This window comes from Equus asinus, chromosome 13, assembly GCF_041296235.1.
Source record: "Equus asinus isolate D_3611 breed Donkey chromosome 13, EquAss-T2T_v2, whole genome shotgun sequence".
Taxonomy (NCBI): Eukaryota; Metazoa; Chordata; class Mammalia; order Perissodactyla; family Equidae; genus Equus; species Equus asinus.
In genome coordinates, this window is record NC_091802.1 from 16,664,874 (window position 1) to 16,692,301 (window position 27,428).

Sequence of the window (27,428 nt, forward strand, 5' to 3'; positions counted from 1 at the left end):
TGTCATTTGAGACCCTGCCGGGTTGAGGGGGTCTTTTGTTGCTGACCACTCCCAGTCTTGTTGGACTTGATGATGAACAGAGTTTTTCTCTTACTGCTTTTCTTTGCTGCCTTGGCTAGGTCTTTCAGTCCTCCCAACACAGAGAAATTCTGTTTCAATAAACACATTAGGTTTTCTGGATCTGTTCCAAAACCTTATCATTGATGATCTTTAACATTTGGTGTGAAATGTGCTTCATAAATGATGTTGACGATCTCTAAGATACACTGTTAAGTTAAAAAAAAAAAAAAGCAGGCAAAGTGTATCACCATTTATATAAATATATTTATAAAAGGTATATGGAGAGGGGCCGGCCCGGTGGTGCAGCACGTTCTGTTTGCAGCCCGCGGGGTTCGCCGGTTCGGATCCCGGGTGCAGACCTACACACCACTTGTCAAGCCATGCTGTGACAGGTGTCCCACATATAAAGTAGAGGAAGATGGGCACGGATGTTAGCTCAGGGCCAGTCTTCCTCAAAAAAAATAAAGTATAGGGAGAGCCCATTGTTAATCATATGTAGCGGCATATGCATAAATATCTCTGAAGAACACACCAGAAACTGGCAATAGGGCTGAGGAACACAGAGGGTCTAGAAACCAGAGGTGGGAAGATTTTTGTTTTTAAAATCCAGCATTTTGTAGTGTCTGTTTTTTGTACCATGTGCCATGTGTTTAAATGACACATTACTAAGTAACTTCAGTTTGACCTGATACTTAAAGCCAAGGTGCCACCATATCTTCACTGCCTCCTGGAAGGGATGCTCTCGTTGAACTTCTTTTTCACTTTGTCAGCAGCAGGAGTGTCTTTAGCCTAAATAACAGAATTCAGTGACAGCTTTTACTCTGTGTTGTCAATTAAAGAAAGTTTAGGCCGTACGTAGGCTTCCCTAGTACAGGCTGGTACAGAAATTTTGTCTCTTCCTGTCTTATCAGTGTGAAGCACTGAAACTATACTTCAAAGTAATTTATAATTGTTTGCATGTCTTTCTATGTGTGTGCTTCAGAAGTGGAGTAAGCAGCATTCATAGTTACTGCCTTGCTGTCTCTAAGCCTCTTCTTGGTCTAATGACTTGGAAGGATTAAGTGAAGAATCAGAAATATATTCCAGCAGCAGCTTTTGATCTCTTTTTCAAATCCTGTGAGCATACACTACATAGGCTTGGTGATCAGGAATGGATCAGATGAGATACCATCAACTCTGATGCCATTTTTCCAGAATGACCTGCAGAAAAAATATATCTCTCTGATCTAAATACAAGTTATAGTCTTGATTATATTCTGTGCTGGTCATAAAAAAACTCCATATAAGTTATTTATTCTGTCTGGGCTTGAGTTTACGCTCTGTAAAATGGGGATGACAATAGTCCCTTCATAAGATTTCAGTAAGGATCAGATGAGATAAGTGAAGATGCCTAGATTTTAAAAATAGAAGTCTTCCTCGATATATATGTTCTTCACAGTGAGTGGAGGGGACAGTTAAGAAGACTCCAAAGAAATGACCCGTGACAATCCAGTCCTACTCTAGATTCCCATATATCTTCCCAAATCACCCTGCAGTTTCTGTTGCTGTTTTCCGTAGTTTATAAGGATTCCCTCAGATCCTCCACCATCTCCATTTTCTGCCCTTTCAGCTGTTGTTATTATCTTGTGGCTTTGAATGTAAAAAACTTGTTAGATGTATTTTTTAGGCTTAAATTCAGGCCCAGGAGGAAATTAGGCAGGATTCAGGTAGTTTTTCAGAAGGCAAGGCAGGTGTGCTTAAAGTTATATTATTCCAGGATTCTCCTAAAATGGAAGCTCTCAAGTGAGGGTTTGTGGGCCCTTGAAGGATAACAGCAAAACACCACTTCGGAAATAAAATCATGCTGTCCTGGGCGTTCCAGCACTTCCAATGCTGGCATCCTTTCAACACCATTCCTTTCCGCAGTCCCACCCCACACTCGGCCCTGGCATATAGTCCCATGAACATGCCACCTGCCTTCTCTCTCTCTCTCTCTGGCCCCATCCTTTGGCTGCTCAGTTTATTTTTTCCACATCCTCACTCTCTTCCAGTTCCAAGCTAAATAACCCTCACAGATGGCTTGTTCCATCAGAGCTGTTTAAGAACACAGGACAGTGAACTGGGGTCCAGAAGGAGCTGCCAAAGCCCATGGCTGCCCTTCTTACAGAGGCCCAAGACAACTTTGTCATCAGCTCCCTAGAAGTCCACGGACAGTGAGCAGAAAGGCTGGCAGGTTGGGTGGTGGAATGTCTCTTTAACACTATAATCCTCTCGCAGCTAGCAACTAGTTCTCACTTAGATTTACAAGTCAGAACCTGGAGCCGAATACATTGCATACTCCATTTTCCACAGAAGACAGAGCACTTTGTAGTTGGCATTTCTCCCCCACTTTTTTTACAGCATGGAAACCCAACAGGAAATGGCAGTCCCATTTGTGTTTTGGATCGTGGTTTGAGTCCTTACTGAACCTCTTTGTGAACTCCTGGAGAGGTCTAGATCCCTGCCCTGCCTGACCTGAAGGGCAGTATTCCCAGCTGTCAGCACATCCCTGGGAAGAGGGTGAACTTCAGACGCCTATTAGAAATCCTGCAGACGAGAGAAGACCAGAATTTCACTCTTTCTTTCCTGTCAGCAAGGACATGTAAGTTTCCTGTCTGCCTTGTCATCAACTTTGGAACACTTTTCTGCTGCATCCCCCCCATGTATGCAGTGGTCTGTAAGCTTCTGTCCCCCCATTCATTATTCCAGCACCCTCCTTCCCTCTGTCATAATCAGATGTGTCTGGTTAATTTTGCCCTCGTGACAAGACGGCCTTTTCCTTGTCCTCACAGTTATTCCTATGGGACTTAAGACCTCTCTGGTCACGGTCTCCCTCTCTTTCCCTTCTTTCTCTCTCTTTCCTCTCTACCTGTACCCTTTCTAAATAGATTCCTTCTAGGTCACTGATGAAGGGCAGTATATGCCATTTGCCACTATAGAAGTCTCTTTTCCCTCAGTAACCAGAGTTCCCTTGAGAGACATCCCCCCCCCCCCCCATTAAAAAAGCTATGTTGGCAGCTTAGCTACTTGAACTCAGGCATAACAGGACAGGGAACAATGGCATGTGTGAAGTGGTCTGGTCAGACAAAGGGAAGTTAGCTCTCAGCCAGAGAGAGCATACAGTTGAAGAAGCTTCCCCTGGAAAGAACAAAGAAAAGAAGGAAAGAAAATTCTGTGTCAGGAAAGTGGTCTCTGAGAACTCAGTCAGAAATCAGCATCTCCTCCCTAAGCTCAGCCTTTCTACTGAGGAGTAAACTGTTCTTTTTCTTCTCCTCCTTCATATCTTGCTCCAAGATGAAGAGTTGCCAGGTGAACAATACACCCTGTTGCTTGCACAGTAAAAGTTTCTTGAATTGATGGATTTGTGGAGCCTTGGGCACCAGGTGGAAAGAGGGAGCTTTGATTTCCTTTGTCTGGTCCCCATGCTCTGTGATGGACTTTCCTCTTTACAGTACATCCAGAGTTCAAGGCTGCACAATGTGGAGAACTTTCTGGGGACACTTATATGTATATATATATATATAGGTCTTAATTTGGCATCCAGCAGTGACTAGTTTCCATAGTCATTCCGCTCTTCAACCCATCAGCTGAGGTCTTGCCCATACTGTGTCCAGGGAAATGAAATGAATTAGATTGATAGAACTCCTCTTAGGGCAGGTACTCTGAGAAATTTTTAATTTCAGTATCTCTGTTCTTGCCTGTAGCTTAGCCAAGCACCCATTTGGTTTGTGTTCATCTAAATGCAAATTCATCAGAACTGTATATTTTGCCCTGGGGGCAGGCTTTTGGGCTGCTGCTGGGGGAGGAGGGTGACCTTTAGCGAACTTGAAGTAGATCCCTTTCTCCAAAAGTACCATCACCTTCCTAAGAGGCTACCAAAGTCTAAGGGACTGAGCACAGACTTTGGAGTGAGACAAATCTGGGTTCAAATCCCTGCTTCACCGCTTACTAGAAGTTTGTTTCCTCTGAGCTTGAATTTCCTCCTCCTCTTTCTATCTCACAGGATTACTGTGATAATCAAATGAAATAACATAATGCCTAGCAACCATCAGTCACCCCTTCATCTCCACCAGAGCTTTCCCAGTAAAATGGGATATTTCAGCCACTGAGAAGCTGTGACCAGTGAAAACTGCAGAGGAAGTACAATGCTGACTTGTTCTACTTGCCCCTACCCTGAATCTCCTTAATGGGCTTCTTGCATGCTCATGAGTTTTTGTTTCTGGAATATGCCCTGCCTTGAGTTTGTTGAGTATTCTTTTTCACTTGTGAGGACATTTTTTGTGATCACTACCCAAGGGCTTTAGAATGTCTAGATGGTGGTTCTCCTAGAAGGCAAGCCTGTTTCCTCTGTGCCACCACAGAGGTGTTTTCGGCAGACTGATCTCCAGAGACCATTCCTTACCTCTTTACACCTTGGCTTTTCTTAAAGGGCCCTTCCTGGCTTTGGATCTGCTAAGAAGTTAGCCAGAAAGCTTGTCCTCAGTCTCCTATGGGATTCACAGGTTTGGCTTGTACCCTCCAAGTGGCCTGGAGGGAGCTACAGGGTATCAGCGGTGGCCATGGGAAAGAAACTGCTCACAAAAAAAGCACGGTCCATGAGCCAGCTGCTCCCCACTGCCTGCTGGAGCAAGCTCACTGAGGCCGCTGACAAGAGTCTTCAGAACACTAAACAGGTGATTAAAACATCAGTATAAGTCTTTCCAAACTTCACAGAAAGCCAAAACTTAGTTTGGACACCAACAGAAATTTTCCGCTCTGGAGCTTTATAAACTGGCCTGCTGTTTCTTCCTCTGCTCTGTGGCCAGAGGGGAGCTCTGTGCTAATGATTCCATAAAACCCTCCAAGTCTTCCTGAGTGGCTTATCACGTGAGAAGAACCTATACCACCTTTTTCCATCAAGAATTATCTCCAGCCCCTCACTGTCAGTTCAGATTCTGAATTGTCAACCCTTCCCAAAAGGCCAAGCACAGCTCTTGGCACTGTCCCCTGTGACAGAGCTGAGCTCCAGCATCAAGGTCAGTGGCAAAACTGTCTTTCCTCTCCTCCTTTCCAAGATGACTGCCCAGAATCATAGAAACCTTTAAGAATGGAAAGAGACCTTCAGAATCATCTGCATTTTGCAAACAAGGTTTAGTAACTTGCCCAAATTAGGAGAGCGTGAAGTGAACTTTCCTCTAGACCCTGCTTTCCCCAGACCTGTGGCATATCAGCTGCCCAGGAGAAGTCCACCCCGCCAAGAGGGAGTTCATTCTTCATGAAATCAGCAACAAGAGACTGCCCACCTTTGAATTTCTGTACTAGATGAGCTCTTACCCCTTCTGGGGATTGTGAAAGTTTCTTCCCAAAGCACAGGTAGATGGTCTGGGTCCACTGAGAGCTGTGGGCAGTTGGAACACAGATAAGGAGCAGAGACACACTCCAGCTCCTCAACTTATTGGCCGCATAATCTTGAGCAAGTTACTTAACTCCACTGTGCCTTAATTTCCTCATCTGTAAAATTGAGATAAGGACAATCCCCACTCCATGGGTTTGTTATGGGGATTAGATGAGTTGGTGCATGTAGAACATTTGGCACGGTACCTGGCATGTAGCCGCCATTCACTAAATGTTATTCATAGCTGTCAAGGGTGAGTGAAGCACACAGCAGGGTTTCTTATGCTTTAGAAGGCCCAGTGGTGCTCTCCCAGGCTGCAGCTCTGGTGAGGTGGCAAGAACGTTAGACTCAGAAGTCATTGCATCTGGCTTCAGATCTTGTTTAACTTACTTGAGTTTCAGTTTCCTCATCTCTGTTATCATTATCTGAATGTAATAGTAGCTGCTTCATAAGGTACTGAGGATTTTGTAGATCCTAAAAGTGCCATGAAAAGTGTAAGGTAGTATTTTTGTACCTTAGCTAAAGTAGAGTTGCATTTTGAAGAATGGACTAAAATTGTGATCACCTTCACCTAGCCTTCCAGCCTTTAAGCAGTGATTCTCAAATTTCAGCATTCGTAAGTACCTGGAACACTTATTTAAAGTGCACGTTTTGGGGGCCAGCCCAAAGTGGCCAAGTGGTTAAGTTCTCACACTCTGCTTCGGTGGCCCAGGGTTTCACTGGTTCGGATCCTGGGCATGGACCTAGCACCGCTCATCAAGCCATGCTGAGATGGCGTCCCACATAGCTCAACTAAAAGAACCTGCAACTAGAATATACAACTATGTGCTGGGGGACTTTAGGGAGAAGAAGAAAAAAAAGTGCACATTCCAAGGCCCTATCCCCAGAAATACTAATTCATTTAGTCCAAAGTGGAGTCCAGGAATCTACATTTTTAACAAGCTCACTGTGTGATTCTGATGTAGGTAGTTTTAAAAAATGCTTTTTAGTGTTGAGAGGTGAAGAAAAGAGAACTAATACTTACTGAGTTTCTTCTATGTTGGGCATTTACTTTATTTATACCTTGTCTCAAACTATGGACTGACTTTAGTTAGCTTTAATTAACAAAGTTTGTCTTGTTTCCACCTGTGAGGCGTTGCTACCTTTGAGATTCAGCACTCTAGGTGTAGGACCTGAAAATGCAACTTAAAGTGGCACCCTATCTCAGCCTTAATCTCCGAGAATTTCTGTATACCATATATTTTTTTTAAAGATGGGCATCTAAGCTAACATCTGTTGCCAATTGTCTTTCTTCTTCTTCTTCTTCTTCTTCTTCTTCCTCCTCTTCCTCTTCTTCTTCTTCCTCTTCTTCTTCCTCCTCCCCCTCCTCTTCCCCCTCCCCCCCGCATAGTCGTATATTCTAGTTATAGGTCCTTCTGGTTGTGCCATCTGGGACGCCGCCTCAGCATGGCTTGATGAGCAGTGCTAGGTCCATGCCCAGGATCCGAACCGGGAAAACCCTGGGCCTGCTGAAGCAGAGTGTGCGAACTTAACCACTCGGCCACAGGGCCAGCCCCTGTATACCCTATTTTTAATTTGCTGTTTTGGATTCTCAAGATATAGTTGTAATTTTTTCTCAGAGCATGGCATTAGTGATTTGAAGAGTAAGTCTCACCTGTTACTGAGGTGTTTTGTACCTTGCCCTAGGGTAACAACCTCCAGTTAAGGCAAGGTGAGACGTGCCCAGAACTTGTGATATCTTATTTCAAACTAGAAACTCTTTTGGAGGCCTGTCAAAAGAGGGCGCCTACCTATCCCTTCTTGAGCCCAAACCTCCATGGGAAACACCACCCGAAGCAGAAAGTAGCATCTCTGAGTCTGTCCAGGGTGTCTGTGTTGCTTAACACCAGGAGCATGATTCGCATAGTATACAGTGTAGCTAGCCCCCTCTCCATGATCATGATGTCCTCTGGAATTGTCCTAAGGTCCTGAGGCTGCCGTCTCCTCCTATATTCAGTCATCCATGTTGTCCCAGTACCCATAGTGTATATTAGATGCTGCAGATAGATTTTTCTTTAAATACACACACACACACACACACACACACACGCCTACCCTCAAGAATCTTACTTGGAGAAAACAGGACAGAATAATGGGAGAAAGATACTGAGAAGCGTAAACAAATCAACAGATCAGATTTACAGATGTCTTGAACTTGAGAGGGAATACATTCTCAGATGACAAATTTAGGATCCAAAGAGAACTTTATGAGAGGCTACAATGAAAGAAGTAAATAACAAGATGAAATCAAATAAGAATAAATATAAAATCCTACCTTGTCCATTAAGTCAGCTGCATGTAGCAAGCAGCATGAAGCACAGTACTAAATAATATGGTTTCTTACAGAGCAGAGAGACCTCAGTGAAGGAATGTTATAAAAGGCTATAATGAGTAGAGGGCTTACTCTCAGGGGGCAAGATATTATTTAGCCACATACGTGAAAACAGTTTGGGGATTTATTGATTAAAAGCTCACAGTGTGTCATTAGTGCAAGGTGGTAAACAAGAAAAGTAATGCTATTTTGGCCTCTTCATAGAATTGAGGTATCCAGAACGGAACAAGGAAGAGATGTTCTGCCCTGTTCTCTGCTGCCAGGTCACGTGTGGGCACTCACTCTAGGAGACACATTAGTCTTAGTGAAAGTCTTAGAATAAGCAGGATGTTGAGGAGACGTTGAAGTGAGGGACAGTTGAAGGAAGTGGGACTGTTTAACCCAGAGAAGGTATAACGCAGCAGACCTCAAATAATTTGAGGCCAGTCAGGTAGAAGCAGAATTAGAGTTTTTTATGTGAACAGAGAACAGAATTAGAAGCACTGGGAGGCAGATTTGGCCTTAAAAGTGTTAGCATTTATTTCTACCAATTAGAAGTCCAAACATGGAATGGCTTTACTAGTAGGAAATGAACTCCCTTGTAGATTCAAAACAGTAAGAGACCTCTCATAGAGCATGGGCAGGACTGAAAGTTAACAGGAAAAAAAAATCTGTTAAGTAGGTAATAATGAAAATTACTTATATGTTTCTTAAACATTAGGTAATGATGCTTTCAAAAGCTTCCTCATGATCTTAAATCCTCTCCAACTGAAATATTCAAGAAAGAGTTGGATCACTGGGAGATGATCTAGAGGGTGTTCTAGTGTGGCTCTAAATGATCGGTAACCCACTTTGTGTCATGTAAGTTACACAGATGTTGAGGGCTGCTAAGGAGGTCAGAGATGAAGGATGGATAGGCCTAACCCATAGGTGATAAAGGGCAACTGTGGACGTAGAAAAGGTTAGTGTCAGGTTACTAGGGAATCCCTCCCTGGACTGAAAGTTCTGTGAAGTCAAGGACTGCATCTGTCTTGTTCTCTCTTTTGTGTCCAGGATGTCTAACATAGTCCCTGTCACATAGTAGGGCCCTAGGAAGAATTTATGGACAGTAGGCTAGCAGGCTGGTCAAAGTCTTCTTGAAAAGAAAGACTTTATTAAACTTAAAGGAAGTTGAGGGAATGAGTTGATTGCATAAAGGTAAAGTCACTGTAGGTTGGGGGAATAATCTGTAAAGTTTCAGAGATGTGAGAGGGAGCAAATGGCATGCAGGGGAGTATGGAACAGGGTTGCCTGGGGCCTGGAGTTGAGGATTAGGGAATAATAGCAAGAAGTGAGAGTGGAGATAATACAGTGGGGAGGGGTGAGTGGGAGAGGATTTACACAGATAATGGAAAACATTGAGAGAGATTGGGGTTTCATCTCATAGCAAGGCTGAGCCCAAGGGAATTCTCTGCCCTGACTTCCTCAGGACCCTCAGTCTAAAAGGGATAAAGGAGCAGCGTGACGGGTCTCTACAAGGAGCTTTTCTTCTCCTTGGGCTGCCTCTTCCTCCTCCCTTGAGGGAAAAGGAATGAGAATTCTGCCCTCCTGAGTGCTGTAGGTAATGTGGGAGGAGGGGGGAGAATTTATTTCTCTCTTGATACAGGGAGTCTTTGGTGTACCTGATCTGAATGTGACCCACCCCAACCCCACCCCCGGAGCAGGGACTTTGCTTTGTTCTCTATGGAATCCCCAGGGTCTAGAATAGTACCTAGTGCACACAGTAGGCACTTAGTAAATATTTGTTGAATTGAATGTTGACTAAATATGTTGAATGTTGCAGATGTCTCAGAAAGGGCACTCCCCCCACACACACAAAATAAATAAAGCTGGGAACAAATTTGGTGAAGGAGGCTGAACACAAACCTAAGGGGTGGCCTCCTGACACTAGCTGTCTAGAAAGCAAGTAATAATGTGGCTCAGAGTGACTAGAGCCCGAGATACAGTGCTCCTGACCCAGAACTAACTGGCAGTGTAGAAGCAGACTGCGTGTGGATATTTGCAGACTGAGACAGACTCGAGGACTTTCATCCCCAGGGGCTGAGCTTGTAGCCTCCCCTGCTGGTTCAGTAAGTGAGGGCCCCAGCGCCTGTGTTCCAGGTTTCAGACCAGCTGAAGCCAGCTAGACCTGAAAGGCTTGTGTTGGCAGTGCCAGTATCCGCCCCTAACTCCTGCCAATGTGGGTGGCTGCTTTCAGAGCACTCTGCAGGGGAAGCAGATTGGACTGCAGCCCGAGCTACTGCTGCCTATAGTTTGCTCTTTGCAACACACTCACTGTTGAGAATGCACCTTGCTCGTGCAGCTGGAGCTCAGAGCTCTAGAAGAGAATTCTTTCCATAAGGGAACAGTTCAAGAAGAGCAAGCTGTGCTCTGCCCAGGAAAGCCCAGACTCCTATCTGGCTTTGTTCAGAATTCCAAGCTCAAGAAATTCAGGTAGGTTGAAAATGCCACATTGGGGATTTTTTCATCATTTCTCTTGTATTGAGAGACCTGGAGCAAGGATCCACCTAGGTCTTGTTTAAGGAGGATACCATTAACAAAGGCAAACCCACTACCCACACCCTAATATGAAAAGACCAGACGGGCAAGGCAATTATGATGTTTACTACAGGATTTTATTTCTGATATGTGCATTAGTGGCATGCCTGTCCTAAAGCCCAGGCCCTTGGGGCCTCTCTAAAATCCTGTAGAATGCATGCCTATGGTTAAGTCCAGGAATCTTTTTGGAGAATAGAAAGGGGAACAGCTGGAGAGAGGCTGGGCCTTCCTTCCACCAAGTGGTCTGCCCAGCAGCCTGGATCCAGCACCTTAGCTCTGAACAAAATATTTCAGCAGTTTCAACAGCCAGGTGAGCATTCCAGGGCCTCTGCCCTCAGCCCTAGGCTGTGTGCCAGCCCCATGCTTCCTTCCTTACCTCTGAGTCTGGCTTCCACACATCTCAGTGATATTGGGCAGAGTACCCCTCCCACCTCTGAGTAGAGTGAGGCAGCAAGGAAGAAAAAAAAATAACAGGGGCCAGTCCAGTGGCGCAGCAGTTAAGTTCTCACGTTCCACTTCGGTGGCCCAGGGTTCGCCGGTTCGGATCCCGGATGCAGACGTGGCACCTCTTGGTAAGCCATGCTGTGGTAAGTGTCCCACGTCTTAAGTAGAAGAAGATGGGTACGGATATTAGCTCAGGACCAGTCTTCCTCAGCAAAAAGAGGAGGATTGGCGGCAGATGTTAGCTCAGGGCTAATCTTCCTTAAAAAAAGAAAAAATAACAGCAACTCATTTATTGAGCAGTCTCTGGGCCCAGGCACCTTGCTAAATATTTGCATTGCATTGCATTGATATGCATTATCTCTTTTAAACCCCACAAACAACTTGAGCAGAGTCTCAGAGATGTTAAGTAATTTGTCTAAGGACACACAGCTAGGAAGTGACAGTTAAGACTTGAATTCAGATTTCTCTGACTATAAAGCCCAAGCTCTTGACCAACCCCCTATGTTGCTTCAACTTGCCTCTTCCCAGAATGGACCTGTTTTTCCTACCGTACTTACCTTCTCACTGCCAGTGTATGCGCCTCAACTCCTCTGTTCTCCCGACTCTCCCTCCAGTGTGAAGTGTGAACATAATCTCCCTCTCAGTAGCCAAGTACATGTACCTTTTGGAATCTTCAATGAAACTATTGGAATAGCCTCTCCACTCCCACCCCCACCCAAGTCTTCCCACTGAACCCTTTGCCAGTTCCCACCTACCCCTCTAGAAGATTTAAGGCCACCGCCCACACATGCACACACAGTGGATGTGGGTGGGGGGAACAGGCTACCATACCACTCTGAACAGGCGTCTGTGCTTTGCCAGCTGATTGGTGACGGCCCACGTTGCCTCCGCTAAGAAGAAAACACAGCTGTTTGGACCGGACACCTGGAATGGTGTGGCTGCTGTGGGTTGGCCAGTGATGTTAGCATTTCATCTTGTGACCCACTGACCCCTCAGCTAGCACAGACCAACCATAGGACTAGGGAAGGCTGGGTCTGGACACTGGGATCAAAAGTGACCGAGGGAAAAGCCTATGCTTAGCTGCCTTGTGTAGAAATGAGGCCCTGCTGCAGCAGGGCTAGGGAGAGAGTGAAACGCTGACTGAGGTGATCCCCTTGGACCATATGCCCAGGGGTTGTCAGGATATGTATCTGGCACAAGGACCCATGCTTTTTCTCCCTCTGTCCCCTCTGTCGTTCAGTGCCTGCACAGGTTCTTCCTTTCTCTCCCCTCTGGCCCATCACCCTCTCTCTCAATCCAATACCAATTTGTTCTTATTCAGATAGGCTGCAAATGTCTGTCTCTCCATCGTAAGCTACTGCCTCTGTCTTCAGAGTGATTGTGCATCCTTGTGGCCAGCTTCCCTCCTGCCTCTGGAGTCTGCTCCCTGCCTGGAAGCCGCTCCCCCTAGGAATGTGAATGAACCATTTCCTCTGTCTTCCCAGCTCCCAAGGATTCCCTGTGTCTGAACTTTCATTGGCAGACCTCTTCTCAGGTTGACCCACCCTTGGCCGCTACAGAATTGTCCTACCCATTCTCCAGTCTCCTGTGAGAGTGAGTCGTGCATTACTGGAGGCTTCCAGTTTGTAAAAACACTTTAGTCTGAGTTCAGTTTCTTGTAGCCAATCCTGTAGGCTTGGCTCATTAAAGATGATAATTAACCCATTGCTAATTGACCTCAGAAGCCAGCCAAGCAGCCTGTATTTTACCAGCCTTGGTGGTAGATTTGTAGGCTATTTTAAGATTTCTTTATAATCTCAGCAAGACTTCACTTTCCTGTCTGCATCTTATTTGCTCTAAGGACATTCTGTAAAATTAACAAGCTATAAAGTTTGATTGAAGGTTTCAACAAATGTGAGAATAATTGGCTCCATTTAGCGAAACAAGAAAAACAACCTGTAAACTTGAGTTTGTAGGGGAAAACCCGTGTGATTTTTCTCTCTAACCAGAGGAACAGTAGCAAGCAGGACTTTTTAAGACCAGAAAAAATAGAACTGGCTGATAATGCAAGTTTGAATTCTGATTCCCCTAAACCAAAAGTTCAGAAAAAGAAATTTTGCAAAATCTAACCAGCCGCTATAGTGCCTGTGCCTTCCAGGAGGCCTATTTGGAGAAAAAATAAAAATGGAATGAGCCCCTCATTTCCTAGAGCTTGCATCCAGAGGCCTGATTCAGCTCTCTGACCCCTCCTCCTGTTCCCTGGCTAGATTGGGGGTTTTCTCCCTTCCCCATGGCTGCTCTGAGGTGTTAAGTCTTGCAACTCAGAGTACATCAGTCTGTGGTGCCTGGTGCTCAGTTCCTTTTCTCTCTCTCACCCTCCCCTATCTTCCATAAGACAGCTTAGATCTCTTTTTTCTGTTGCTTCCTGGGCATCTCTGCCCAGGCTAGGCTTGTCCCCTGCTGAATGGCTGTGGAGAGTTTTCAGAGAACTCCATTCTTTGCTCACCCACCGCCCCAGCTCAGATACCCCAGACCAGTAACCCAATCTGCCTTCCCTCTTCTCTCAACCTTCTTTCTGCTTTCCTCAAGACCTAACCTTCCGCTTAGCTCCAGCCTTTACTTACCCCGTGCATGCTTACATTATCTCTGTCGAAGGAACTGAGCCTGGGACAGGACAGGCTCCTGTATCGCCTTGCCACATCTCACTTTCAGTTTTCCTTTCTGCTTGGTTCTTTGCGTGTGGACCTGATCCGGGTGATAAGTGGAGCCCTGAAGCTAGAGGTTTCAGTTCCCACTGGCGGGCACGCTGCCTGAAATGGTCTTCAGGGGAAAGGAAAGGGGCTTTCTCTGAGTGCCTTTCTTTCACCCCTTCCCAGACCTACAGCCTCAGTTTTCTTTTCAAAGCTGACTGGAATGATTTGTGTGAGACATTTTGTCCATTCTCTTTGGAGTTCCTGATAATCTCCTACGCAGTGAGCCTCCCTCCAGAAGGGCCATGACTGCCACTGAGAAGATGTGGGGTCTCAGGTTCCCCTGGGTATTTCCTGGCCAGAGGCCCTTTTACCCATGTCTAGCCCCAGTCCAGCCCAGCCTGTTAACAGCCATTAGAATGGGGGCCTCTCCTGCCCAGCTCTTTCTCCTCTAGAGAATCTAGAGTTTGCCCAGAGCTACAATGTACATACCACTTACATTCTCTGTTTTTCATTGATATAGAATGGAAAAATGTACTCATGAACAGAGCTGTTGTGGGGATTATGTCATAGACTTCATCTGGACTCCTTCCTCTCCAAGCGGGGAGCCTAGCTTTAACCCCTCTCCTACCAGGAAGTCCTCGTTGGCCAAAGATCATCTCGGAGTTGGCTCTTTGTGAGTGGTTTGAAGGGCTTCTTTCATTATGATGTCCCTTATTAACCATATTTAAATGTTCTTTTTCCCTCAACCCAAGTGCTGGAGGCTTTGTTTATAGAAGAATATTCCTAAAAGCCTCCTGTAGAACTCCAGGGTCAAGAGAAGTGTGGTCCTCACCGTGCTGGGCTCATTTCTCCTACCATAAAGCAGAATGCTGTAGCAGACAGGCCAGCAGGCTGGAGACAGGAGGTTTCCCTGTGCCCCTGAGCAAGCCCTAGACTTTTTCCCTCTCAGTTCCCCCATCTACTAAGTAGCTAGAACCCGTTTCTCACTCCCACAGTGCACTTTGGAAACCTAAGGAGACTACAACCTTGGCTGTTCTCCCTGCTAGTTGGATTACAAAGGAGAGAGGACACTCTTCCAAACAACTGGGTGACTTTTCTCTCTGCAAGCTGGTAGAATTCTTTTCAGGCCTCTTAGCACCTGCTCAGAGATCCCACTGGATCAAAGCCCTTTTGAGAATCAGCCAGGAGTGCTCTTGCCCTAGGGGAGGGACTAATGACCAAAGCAAACAAAATCCCCAAGGAAACCAGGTGCCTTCTAAACAGGTGAAAATGAAAGTGGGGGCTGGGGCACTCCTTTTTGCTTTTGTGTCCATGTGAATGACAATTCCCACTGATCCTCTAAGGATGTGCCGTAGGCAGGCTCAGGATGTCTGCATCCCTGGGTCCCGCTGTGCCCTGGAAATCCCCATCTGCAGGAGTCCCACGTCCACACATGTGGCCTTTCTCCCTCTTGGCCAGGAATCACACTTTCTTCCTGAACCATTCAGCATGCCACCCAGCCCATGCTCTTATCAGGAATTCTCCTGCCTGCCTGTCCACACATAGCCATGGGCACACTCTCTTCTTCCGGGCAGATTTCTGCTGCACGCTGGGCAGGAGTGCCAGCATACGTCTCACCACCCAGGTGATGCCAAGGACCGTGGCAAGCATTTTCTCTGTCCTCCTCTCATTCCTTAACCCCCCACCTCCTCTCCATTCAGTGGTAGCAGTCTCACACCAAAAAGGAAAGTCCTGGACCCATTACATAATTCTCCATAGTGCAAGCAGTAGCTGGGGCATAAGGTCAGAGGTCATAGGGGGGTCAGGTGGCTGACACACACTGTAACGACAAGGTGGTTAAAATTAGACCACAGAGAGGAAACTGGCAGTCTTGTGGAAATGCAGAAGTTTCCTCTGCAAGTGAGAGGCTGGGGATGCAGGGAGGCCACTGTGCGTGCTGCCTGCCAGGCTATTACTCATTTCAGCTCTGTTCTTTAATGCCTTTTAGCCCCTGCTTCTGTATTTCTAGCCTTCCTCATCACATGTTTGAATACACGCGATGGAACCCATGGTTACCTGCCCTGGCCCAAAGAGAGCTTCCTTCCTCCTTCAAGGAGGTAAGCCCAGGACCAGGCACCCCAAGCTCAAGATGTCTATCCTTTCCTAAGCTTTTCCTGGGTAGTTGAGCACATTTTAGGTCATCCTCTTAGGTGGAGGTCGTTGAAGTACTTAGCCTGAGATTCAGGCCTAGAATGCTGCTAGGGCCAGTGGTGAGGGCGAGCAGGGGCCACTCCTAGGCAGGGAGAATAGCAGGTTTGGCTGGGAGAGTGGCAGAGGATGGAGTCACAGAGCACACAGTTGACTGGTGTATGCTGCACTTACCCTGCCAGCCTGCTGGTAGAATGGTGCTCATTTCCACAGTGTTCTAGAGGACATGAATCATGCCTGCCTCATCTGCTTCCTATGGTACCCAGCCAAGCTTCTCTGTGCCTGTCAGTCCTTACTATGAGCCTCCTGTGTGCCCTGCTTGTCCTTAGCACCCCTTGCAAGGGAAGTATGAAAAGTATGAGATGTAGTCCTTGCTACCATGGGATTATTGTCCAGGTGGGGGAGATAACAAATGCACCTACAAAACAGTGAGCAAATAATCAAAGACGGTCTTCGAATTAGTACTTTACTGTGTGAATCAAACATAGAAGTCCATTTCACGTTGTGGAATGGGAGGCATTAAGGTGGGAGGGGCACTCAATATCGACTAGAGTCAATGATGATGAAGGGGCTGCCACCCTGTGGCTTATCTGGCTTCTGAAGTGTATTTCCCTATGTGGAGTGGCCTTCACCAGCTTCCGACCTCCAGATCAAGCAGGGCCCCACCCCTCCCTTGGTGAGTGCCCTGCCAGCAGGGAGGAGAGAACCCCAGAGGTCAGAGATGAAGAGAAGGGTGTGAGAGGGTGCAAGTGAGCAAAGCAGATGCGTTTCTAGGTGATGGCATGCCTGTGTGGCCTTCTCCCAAGAGAAGGACCCTAGACAGGGTGACTATAGAAATTTCATCTGAGACATTTACAAATTTGATGATTGCTCAAGATATTGAATTTCATTTCAGCTAAATCAGCCCAAGCTTCTCTGACAGCACTGGCTTATGTGTTGATATAGCCACATGGGAGCAGGATGGCGTGAACCCCTAGGGGAGCAAAACTTTGGTGAAACACCCCCCACCTGCTTTGCCTGTCTCCCTTCTCCTGACAACAATCTCCTGCCTGACCCCAGTCTCTTGAGCATGAGAAGCTCTTAGGTGGGGCAGGAACCTGTCAGGGGAAGCCCAAAATGATCTGGCTGAAATGAAACAGCCAAGAAAGCCCTCATCATTCATTTTGCGCTCAGGCTGAAAGTTCTCCTTTTGGGAGTCTGGAGAGAGAGGAGCTGGGAGAAGAATGGAGAGTGGCAGTGAGGGGTACCAGAAAGCTATATTCTCTGAAAGCCAATGTTTTGCACTCCACCCTTCGTTCTCTCAATTAGATACCAAACTTAGAAGAACTTAATTTATTCCTTTTTTATATCAGGACTTCAGTAAAAGAAAGCCAAAATCCCAGAGGGCACATGTCATTGGTCCCGGGGTTGTCTGCTACCCCAGAGAGGCCCTAAGGAGAGATGGCAGTAACTTTCGTCCTTCAGAAGATCTTGGTCTTCAACCCACCCTGGCCCTCACTCCGCATCTCGTGCATGCACACACTCCGGCTCACTCACTCCACCTCCCTTGCCCAGCAGCTTCAACACATTTCTCATGTGCCCCTCAGCCAATAAGCAGTGTCTCATCTTCATCTTCCCTTTCAGAAAATGCTGTTTTTCTTCTCTCTCTCTCACCCTCTAGGTTATTGCAGCCGACTGCAAAAGGGTCACAGTGCTGAAGTATTTTCTGGAAGCCCTTTGTGGACAAGAAGAGCCTCTGCTGGCATTCAAGGGTGGAAAATATGTGTCAGTGGCACCCGTCCCAGACACCATGGGAAAGGAAATGGGAAGCCAAGAGGGAAAACAACTGGAAGATGAGGTACTATGCGGGAAGAGCCCGCTGTGGCAGAGGGAAGGCTCCCCTCCCCCTCCAGCCCTACTCTGCCCGTGGCTTCAGCTTGTATCCCTAGTTATTTATAACCACTCAGAGCAATGTCGATGTTAACGTGACCAGCCAACTTCTCAAGACTGCACTCTGCTGGTGCCCCTTCCTGCCAGTCCCACCCCATTGCCTCCATCTCACTCTGCTACGAGTTCCAGATGCTTCTTTTTAATGTTGCATTAGAGGAGAAGGGAGGGAAAGAAAGAGTTTAATAATGTGCAGCTCTGGAGGCTTAGGAAAGGGAGTTGGGGGGGTTAGGGTTCAGGCTGAGGATCAAGTTTATAGATGTGTGTAGCTCAGTGCAGCACAAGCCTGAACTCCAGCCTCCAGCACACGTACAGGAAGAGCTGACATTGCTGGCCCCGTGTGGAAAATCACCCCCTCCCCCCAGCCTACCCTCCCTCCCTCACTCCCTCCCTCCCTCCCTCCCTCCTGCACATCCTGATGTGATTAAGGAATTCTCCTCTTGTTTGTTTGCCCTTGGTTGTTCCTGTAGCCCTTGCTTCACTCCAGACTGTGTGTATGTATGTGTGCATGCACAAAAGTCCATGTGCCCACCCCTGCTAAACCCCACTGGCAGTTGCCCTGCCATGTGTGTGTGTATCTTTCTGGGGCTGATTGCTGTCATGGGTCTGTATGTTCTGGGTTTGTGTGTCAGTTTAAGTTGAACACTGCTGCCAGCTTTCCTGCTGTCTAGGTTCTGAGTAAATGTGAATGTGTGATGGTGTCAGCGCATATATGCGTTTAATATCACTGCCAGCTGCCCTGCTGTGTAGCTGGGTGTGGGTAACTCTGTCTGGGTGTTTGTGCACACACAGCTCACTTTTGTCTAATGGTTGACTCTTTCCTTCTTTTTACCCCACAGTGTTAAAGACAGAGGAGACTTAGGTGGGAAGGAACGTGGGACTTAAGGAAGGGACGGAAGCGATTCTAGCCAGAGGCCAGGTCACTGGTAGGCCAACACAGTCATTTGGCCCGCAGCAGTCTCAAGCGCCTGGTGGAGCAGGGTGGGGTGCAGGGATGAAATCAGCAACAGGCCAGCGAAGCCAGATGTCAGCTGGAAGCTGTCGTTTGTGATCTGAAGCAGTGATAGAGTGGCCACCTTTGATTCAGAGTCTTCAGAGCAACAAATTCTTGGACTAGCTTTATTAGAATAGCTGGAGAACCCCACCCCACCCCTGATGACACAGGGCTCAGCTTCCAGGACAGAGGTGGTTCCAGGGGTAAAGCTGAGCCCATGATTCCAGACTCTCCAGATGAAACCTGGGCAGGAATAACGGGAAGAATGAGCTGTCAGTATGGGAGGAGACAGTGAGTTGCTAAAGCCATCGGGGTGTCCAGGCTTCAGGCAGGATAGAGCAGTGCCACCCAAGCTCTGGGCACCATGTCTTTAAGGCTGAGGCAGACAGTGGAAGATAAGCAAGGATAGTTCTCCAGGATTTCTCTAAGAAATGTCCTCTGTCCAGTGGAGCCTGCAATACCAAATCCAGTTAGACGAGTGAGGCCCAGAGAGAGGGGCACAGTGTAAAATCTAAGGAGGGGCTCCTCCACTCTTACAAGCAACAGACCAGCTCTCCAGTCCCAGGTCTTGGCTGTGCCACACTCTTTCCCTCCCCTCCTTCTAAGGCTTATTGACCAGACAAAGGTGGTGACCCACGCCATGCTGCCCACTTCTTCCTTTTCCCACGAGCCTCCTGGGTTCCTTTATGTTAGTGGCCCCTGGGAAACCCTACTTACCCTGGTCTGTGTAATTTCGTAACCCTGCACTTCCTCGTTTGCTGTGAGAGCTGAGCGAACCTCAGACAAGCCTCACTGACCCTCTTTTGACCTCAGTCAAGCTCGGTCCAAGTCGCATGATAACCCTGTGTATCCCTAATCAGAGCAGGCAGAGGCAGTGTTCCCCCACAGGCCATTCAGGCATCCTATTCCACTTACTCTGGTCCAGGTTAACCCCAGGAATAAGGAAGTAAATATGTAGAGTCGTCCTCCTTCACATGGCCTGGGCCTCTCTGAAATTGGGCCCTGCGACACTGTAGCCTGCGGGTTGTCAGATGAATGGTGACTGTGGACAGCACCCCAGACCCCTGAGACTTCTGAAGATAGTGACAGGTCTGGCCCCATCTTGAGATCTCATCTCTCCCCAGACTTAAGTCTTAAGTGACTTAAGACTGAGTCACTTAAGCTGATTGGGAGAGGAAGGAGGAGATGTTTCTTCAGGCATCATTTTGCACGAACAGAACAGAGTCCACTTCCTTAGGGATGCTACCACTTGTCTTCCCTAGATTCTGGTCCCAAGACAAGGCATCGCCTACCCATCCACACATTTTACCAACCACTTTCAGCCAAGAGAATCCATCAAATGTTGTCTTGAGATGGACAGTTAGAGGAGAGAGCAGTCTCTACTGAACAGGTCCAAGTGGGCCTATGAGAGCCCTGGCACGTGAGCCACTGAGGGCTGGGTCTGAGATTACCATTTAGGTTCAGGACCTAACCCTGTGCTGCTTGGTACTAGTAATGGTAAGAGCACAGCCTTTGGAGTCAGACTCACAAGAGTTTGAATCTCTGTTCTGCCACTTTACTAGCTTTGTGACCTTGAGCAAATTGTTTAACTCCTCTCTAAACCTCAGTTTGTTCATTTATGAAATAGGGATGATAGCATCTGTTTCATAGATTGTGAGTATTAAATGAGTTAATACATGAGAAACACTTAGCCCAGGACCTGGCCAATAGTGAGCACTCAGTAAATGGTAGCTGGTATTGTCATATCATTGTCATTATTATAATCTAGTTAGAAACACAGGAATCTTCTCTTACTAAATCACTCCCAATTAACCATGCTAATCCTGTCCCTCAAAGGAACCTCTCTTGGGCAGCTGCATGTTCTCTACTGACCAAGGCCAAAAGTGAGAGAGTGAGGAATGGAGCCTTGGGACCACCCGGGGAGTGGTGGCTTCTGAGAGCTGAGGCTGCAAGCAGGGAGGTGCCATCCCTGGGGAAGGCTCCACCAGCCTGGCAGGAGACTCCTTAAGCTAGCCAGCCATCTTCCAGCCTGCTCAGGCCCTGGGAGGGCAGCTGAGCAAGGTCATGTCATGTGAATTCCTATAATGAGGCCCAGCAGCCCCCACACCACCAGGCTGTGGTCTTAAAAAGAAACCAGGGCAAAGTCTGCTGAGCTACAGCATCTGCTTCCTGACGCCGTCTGGGGCAAGGGAGCTTCCACGCCTAACTCCCAGCTGTTGGCCAGAATTGATTCCTATCAGATCGTTAACATGAATTAGATTTAAATTGAGTGATTTAACTTTCTCTGTTGTTCTCCCCTTTAGTGATTTCAAAATGAAAATAGGGCCAAAGTTTGATTTTGTGAGTGTATACAAAGAAGAATGAAGAGCTATAAGCATAAGCATGGAAGTATAATATGTGTGTGTGAGTGACTTACAGTGCGAATCTATGACTCTATAAGAGGAAAGAGCCCCAGAGTACAAAAGGGAGCTTCTCTCTCTCCCCTCTCTGCCTGAGTCGAGGGAAGCACACACCTTGGAGCCCTTTGCAAGGAATGGTCTGAATAAGGTGAAGCGCGGGTTGCTAGAAAGACAGAACAGTGGGTCTGGTAAGTGCCATGGGCTCACAGTCTCCTCTCTCCCCTGGCCTGCTCCACCACCCAAAGGAGGAGGACGTGGTGATTGAAGACTTTGAGGAAGATTCAGAGGCTGAAGGCAGCGGGGGCGAGGATGACATCAGGGAGCTTCGGGCCAAGAAGCTGGCTCTGGCCAGGAAGATAGCTGAGCAGCAGCGTCGCCAAGAAAAGATCCAGGTGGGGCCTGCCTGGGAAGGGTGGTTCCCATGAGGATGGTAGCTATATAGGGCATGAGGGGGAGGTGAGCAGGGAGTAGGGATGAGTAGGACCCTCTTAGGAAGATTCTCACAGCGTCCTCTCTGGTTCCACCCGCCTGTTTTCTTTCTCCGTCACGAAATTCCGGTAGCACATTTGGTGCCCTGAAGTCTCCCTCGTCTTGGGCTGCAAGGCAGGGGCAGGTTCTTCTCAGAGAATCTGATGAAAGCTTCTCCCCCAGTGATGATCTGTGAATACACACCACACGTACACGATCTTTCACACAATTTCAGGGGTTTCAAAGTTCTCCTGAATCTTATCCAGGCACTCCCGGAGAGGCCATGGATTCTCTGTTGAGAATACCTATTCTCAGGGGGTGAGGTTGTCATGGCCACAGTCTGCTTATCTGGATTCCCATACAATGACCAAGCCCATCTGGACAGAACACTCTAAACCCTCCCAGAGAGAAACTACTCGATCTCCACACAAGGATTCCTCCACCATCAGCCCTCTCATGGACCTGTACCTTCACTTGCAGCAAGTTTTTCTTTACGGCTGTCCCAGGTGTGTCCTCTTGCCTTATAAGCTTACTTCCTCTTATCTAGGGCTCATGGCGGACAGGGAAGAGCCAGTCATGCTCCCCCCTTTAAGATTAACTGTATGCATGGGGGAGCATCAGGCCTCTTTAGGAATGTCTGTTTCAACCCTCTATATATTTATTTTTTTTAAAGATTGGTGCCTGAGCTAACAACTGTTGCCAATCGTCTTTTTTTTTTGCTTTTTCTCCCCAAATCCCCCCAGTACATAGTTGCGTATGTTAGTTGTGGGTCCTTCTAGTTGTGGCATGTGGGACACCGCCTCAACATGGCCTGATGAGCGGTGCCATGTCCACACCCAGGATCCAAACCGGCGACACCCTGGGCTGCTGAAGCAGAGCGCGCGAACTTAACCCCTCAGCCACGCGGCCGGCCCCTCAACTCTATCTTTAGCCGCCCCTCACCTTTGGCGTAGGGCTTAGTGCGTGTGATCAGGCAGACTGATCACAGTCTAGACTCCACCACTTACTAGCTTTGTGACTTAGGGCAAATTGTGTAACTTCTCAGAGTCTATTTCCTCATCTATAAAATGAAAATGGTAACAGCACCTACCTCGTAGAACTGCTGTGAGGCCTACAGTAGCCAGTGCATGTAAAGCGCTTAGCACAATGTATGGCACACAGTGTGTACTCCATAAATGATCACTGTAGTCTAATATTAGTCTAATCACCCATCAAACAGAGCCCTGCTCTGGGAAGGGGAATGAATACCAGTTGGGATCCATCATTCTTTAGACATATTCATGTTCCCCTGCCAGTTGGAATCAAGTGTGTGATACTTCTACCAGCATCCTCCATCGTGGTGTGGCTACCTCCTCAGCCCTTCTGTTGTGGTCTATGTGTAAACCTGTTGTGGCCCTCAAAGGAGCTTCATCTTCAAACTGTCTTTCTTCCTATGCTGTGGCTCTTTTCTTCCTCACCATCAGTCTTCCTGAAAGTTCTGTCTCTACTCACCACCTCCATTTCTTGACTCTCAACCCAGCAGGTATAGAAACTTGTGTCAGAAGTCACCAAGTACTTGTCTTTATCGAGTCACGGTCCCCATCACAGGTGACTTCTCTGCAGCTTTGGACCCTGAGGCCGCTGACCTCCAGCCTTGCTTTAGCACAGCTAGACCCTTGTCTTCTCTCTCTTTCTTGGCCACGCTAGCCTCCTAAGCTTTCTCATGACCATTCTATTCTTAATCTCCTCCTTTCTTTCTGTTACTTCTTAGTCTCAGCATGCGGAGTTGGCACTCAGCAAACATTTGTTCATTAACTTAATAAACAGTAGCAACTAGAGCATCATCTTAAATTCTTCGGTGGCTTTTAATCCCTCATGTCTGATTTCTTATCACATCCTATCTGTTGACTCATTTATTCCTTTCTCTCCTCTCTATTGTCACTACTGCTATTCCAGTCGAGGTACTGACTTGGATTGCAGCAGTCAAGGCTCCTGCCCTGCACAGATCCAGGGGATGCCATTTACCTTGTAGTGAATGTGAATGGCACCTCCTAGAGTTCCGTGGTACACACTCTGCATGCCGGGCTCACTGCCTCTAATGCGTCTTACGTGTTTTCATCATTCTCTTCCCAAAAGAGCCACTTCCTTGCTCAGAAATCATGAGTGCCTTTGGTTGGCTAATAAAATAAAGTCTAATTCCTTATTATGGCATGTGAGGCTTTCTTGTCTGTTTCCAGTCTGTTTTTCTAACCTCTTCTACCATCCTCCATGAGCCCTTACTAGCTATATGGCATTGGGAAAATTATTTAACTTCTTTGAGCCTGTTTTTTCATCTATAAAACCAAAGTGGTAATAGCACCTCCCTCAGAAAGACAGTGCATGTAAAGTGCCTGTCCAGACACTAAGGCCCTCTTTCCTGGACAGCAGTAACCTTCCTCCCTGCTCACTGTCCCCAGACGTGCTCCGCCCTTTCTCACTCTGAGTCTGTTCATGCTGTTCGCTCAAACCAGAGTACCCTTTTTCTGCTCCACATTTCCTGTTGAAATTGTATTCCTCCGTCAATCCCCAGATGAAACTCCATCTCCCCAGTGGAGCCTTCTCTGATTCCCCCCAGGAGGAATTCATCTCTCTCTGCTCAGTGTTCCTGAGGCACTAATTTATGCTTCATTCGTGAGGCTTATATCATGTCTCATGTTATGCTTATTTCTAGCCTTGTTCCCCCCGCTGTACTGTGAACTCCTTGGAATCAGGTGCCTTGTCTTCAGCTCAGTTTAGTAAGTGGTGGTGAGCATCTACTGTGCTAGTGGTAAGGGGACACAGGAGTGAATGAAAAAAGTCCCATCCCAGAGCGTACAGTGGAGTAGAGAAGCCAGTGATTTGAAGTGTGAGCGTTGTTAACAAAAAAGAAGTACAGGATGCTGTGGGAGCACATGCCGCCGGGACATGGCCTTGTCTAGAGTGCTGTGTTCAGCTTGGCGCCTCTAGCAAGAAGCAGTACCTTACAAATAGGAGATCTTGTATGAGACTTGGCTTTTAGTACCCATGGCTGCCCCTGTTCAGGAAGCCCATTCTCCCTGTCAGCTCCTTCAGAGCAGGCTGGTCAGGCTCAGGCACAGAGGGCCTGCTCTGGGCCAGCTGGGGCTCCCAGGTTGCTGTGGCCCCTTTAAGAACAGGCCCCACATGCACTGCTGCTGGCGGCCCTGCCTCCTGTCAGCCTTCTTCCTCCAGCCTCACAGCCACAGGAGGATTTCTCAGTAGAGGAAAAATTCCCCCCTTCCCTTCTCCCCCGCCCCTTTTAATGCCCGGGGCCCTTCACTTCCATAATTCTTCATTTTCCAGCCTTGAACGTAAGCCAGACACATCTGTCTGGCCATATGCGTGAACCCTGGAGTCTGTGCCGAGGTGGCTGTAAAACAGGGCCGGTGAAGGCCCTTCTGGGAGAGCACACACATGTGTGTGCCCTCGGGCCATTGGCTCCCTGCCCAGAACCACGGGGCTGCAGCACTCCAAACCCATGTTAACCTTTTCTTATTTTTCCTCTTTTTGTTTAATTTAAGGGGGGAAAATCCCAAGGAAAAGGTATAAATTGTCCTGGGAGTAGGGGAGAGGCTCCTAGCTGGAGAGGCCATTATTGTTGGCAGGTACGTGGGTCACACTAATACAATAAGGAAGAGAGGAGCATCGAGTGAATTAAGATCGGAGAGATGGGCTGTAAATTACACTGCTCTGAACTCCATCAGTCTCCAGGGGTGTTAACCGAGAGGTGTAAGGCAAGTCCCCAGCTCCCAGCGCCTTTTACAGATGCAGCAAAACAGGAACCACACATGTTTGGGGAAGGGGATATGAAGATGGGGTTGAAAAAAATCCTCCTGGCCCTCCTGATGGCTATAAAGTCCAACTGAGATCTGGGGCTGTAGCCACACCCCCACTTCCCTGCTCCCACCTAGACCCCTGGGCCCAAGCTCATCTGTGGGGATGGGGGAGGTGAGGCCTGGCCTCCCTCCGCAGCCTGTCCCTCCCTGCTTCCGGCATTGCACAGAGGCTGGTGAGTGGGGCCGACTAGAGGTCATAAAAGGGGTGTGAGCAGCTCTCAGGCCTGTGCAGCTGGAGCCATAGCGCCCAGGCAGGCCCCTGGATGCTGGGGGGCCAAGTCCGCCCACCCGGGTCTTTGAGGCCACGCTCTCTGGCTCAGCCCAGGCTTTGCCTGTTGCCTGAGATAGCTTTTCATATTGAGCTGGTTCTGCCCACCTTGCTGTTTGTTGCCAAGTTCTTTTCCTTCCCATTGCCATTCTTGGGAGGTGTCCAGAGACCAGAGCAGGGTACATGGGTTTGTCTGGGAAATTGGTCAGAAGTGTTTCATTCCTAACCAGGCCCTCAGGGCAAAGCAGTCACTGAAAATCCTCCTCCAGGCATGAGGCGTGGCCTCTTGGCACCTCACACTGGCCCTGGCCCTGTGAATCCCCCGCCTCCTCTCTGCCTCCACGAGGCTTTGCTGTGATTTGTGCTGCTGTCGGGTGGGGTCAGGTTTCCTGAGCAGTTGCAAACATCCCACCTGAAACATAACAGGCTCTTCCTCTGGCCACAGCTATTGTTTCCCTCGGCATTATGGCCATAGTCTTGCTCTGTAGCCAGCAATGACATGTGTTCTGAAAATAACTTTGCTCCCCTGTCCCCTTCCCGCCCACCCACCCTCCTGAAGATGCAGTCACTCCTTTGTGGCGGCCCCGGGAGTCTCACTCTAAATATAGCTGCAGCCCATTCACACTGCCACCCAGCTGGGGGGGCCGCTGTGGAACAATGGGGCATGCACAGAGCCCCCCACACCTGTATGGAAGCTAGCGGAAGGCAGACACTCAGCCCTGGCTCCTAGCTGTCGGAGGCAGGGTGGGAGCCAGCGTACTACCAGGCCAGGGGCACGTTCACGCCAGGGCAGGAAAGCACATCAGCCTGCAGAGCCGGGCAGTCACCCTCCCCACTCAAGCCCGTTCCAGAGCCTCTTCCAGCTTCTCCGCAAACCATGGTAGGCCTCTGGTTGGCTCCAGCCACTGTCGCCTTCCTTGGCTCCAGCAGCATCCACAGGGTCCTGTCCTGCTACAGAATGGTCTGGTTGTTGGCTGGAACATCCTTAGGCTGCTGCTTGGAGCAAACTCAGAGGTGTCATGCTTAGTCCTGCCCTTCCTTCTCTATCAGGAAAAGGCACATTTCTTGGGCATTCTCAGAACAAAAAGTTATCAGATAAAATTCAGTCATATTGACTTTAAAGTGCCCTTTAGCTCTGAGATTCTGTGAGCTAGCTCATTGAGCTCCTATGATATATCAAACTCTCTGCTAGGTATTATAAAAGAAACTACAAGAAAAGAAGACAGTTCTCCTTGAGCTCCTTACAGTCTAGTTTGAAAATAAGATCAGTCCTCATAAAACAAGAAGTAGCAGCAAGTCATCATAATTATAACTTTAAAAAGAAAGCATGGGGCTGGCCCCGTGGCCGAGTGGTTAAGTTCGCACGCTCCACTGCAGGCAGCCCAGTGTTTCGTTGGTTCGAATCCTGGGCACGGACATGGCACTGCTCATCAAACCCCGCTGAGGCAGTGTCCACATGCCACAACTAGAAGGACCCACAACGAAGAATATACAACTATGTACTGGGGGGCTTTGGGGAGAAAAAGAAAAAAAATAAAATCTTTAAAAAAAAAAGAACTGTTTGCCTAGCCCTAGATCCCAAAGATTTAAAAGAAAAAAAAAAGAAAGAAAGCAGTGGGCTGGGCCCATAGTGTAGTGGTTAAGTTCAGCACATTCCACTTTGGCAGCCCAGATTTGTGGGTTTGGATCCCGAGTGCAGACCTACACCATTTGCCAGCCATGCTGTGGCAGCGACTCACATATAAAGTGGAGGAAGATTGGCACAGTTGTTAGCTCAGGGCTAACCTTCCTCACCAAAAAACAAAAAGAAAGTCTGTATTAAACTCTGTGGTACTGACTG

General features: G+C 47.9%; 1 protein-coding gene and 1 long non-coding RNA gene across 7 annotated transcripts in view; one reads left to right on the top strand and one right to left on the bottom strand.

Annotated features, from left to right (window-relative positions):
• The window catches only part of SMG6 (SMG6 nonsense mediated mRNA decay factor), a 212,774-nt gene that overhangs the window by 172,197 nt on the left and 13,149 nt on the right, over nt 1-27,428 (top strand). For 4 of the 5 annotated variants that reach the window (XM_044745869.2, XM_014826888.3, XM_044745870.2 and 1 more), the window contains exons 14-15: nt 17,343-17,519; nt 21,247-21,393. In XM_044745869.2, coding sequence (XP_044601804.1) covers nt 17,343-17,519; nt 21,247-21,393 — 324 coding nt within the window. Of the gene's footprint in view, nt 1-2,439; nt 2,649-17,342; nt 17,520-21,246; nt 21,394-27,428 lie in introns of those variants that run through there. The other variant, XM_070482594.1, reaches the window with a different exon arrangement.
• LOC139040018 (uncharacterized) lies at nt 10,943-13,562 on the bottom strand. Of its 2 annotated transcripts, XR_011493639.1 has the most exons (4): nt 13,427-13,562; nt 11,655-11,713; nt 11,381-11,484; nt 10,946-11,081 (listed from the first exon to the last, which is right to left on the bottom strand). It is a non-coding gene; the product is annotated as an uncharacterized lncRNA (long non-coding RNA). The 2 variants fall into 2 exon arrangements; XR_011493640.1 differs by lacking the exon at nt 11,381-11,484 and having other exon boundaries at nt 10,943-11,081.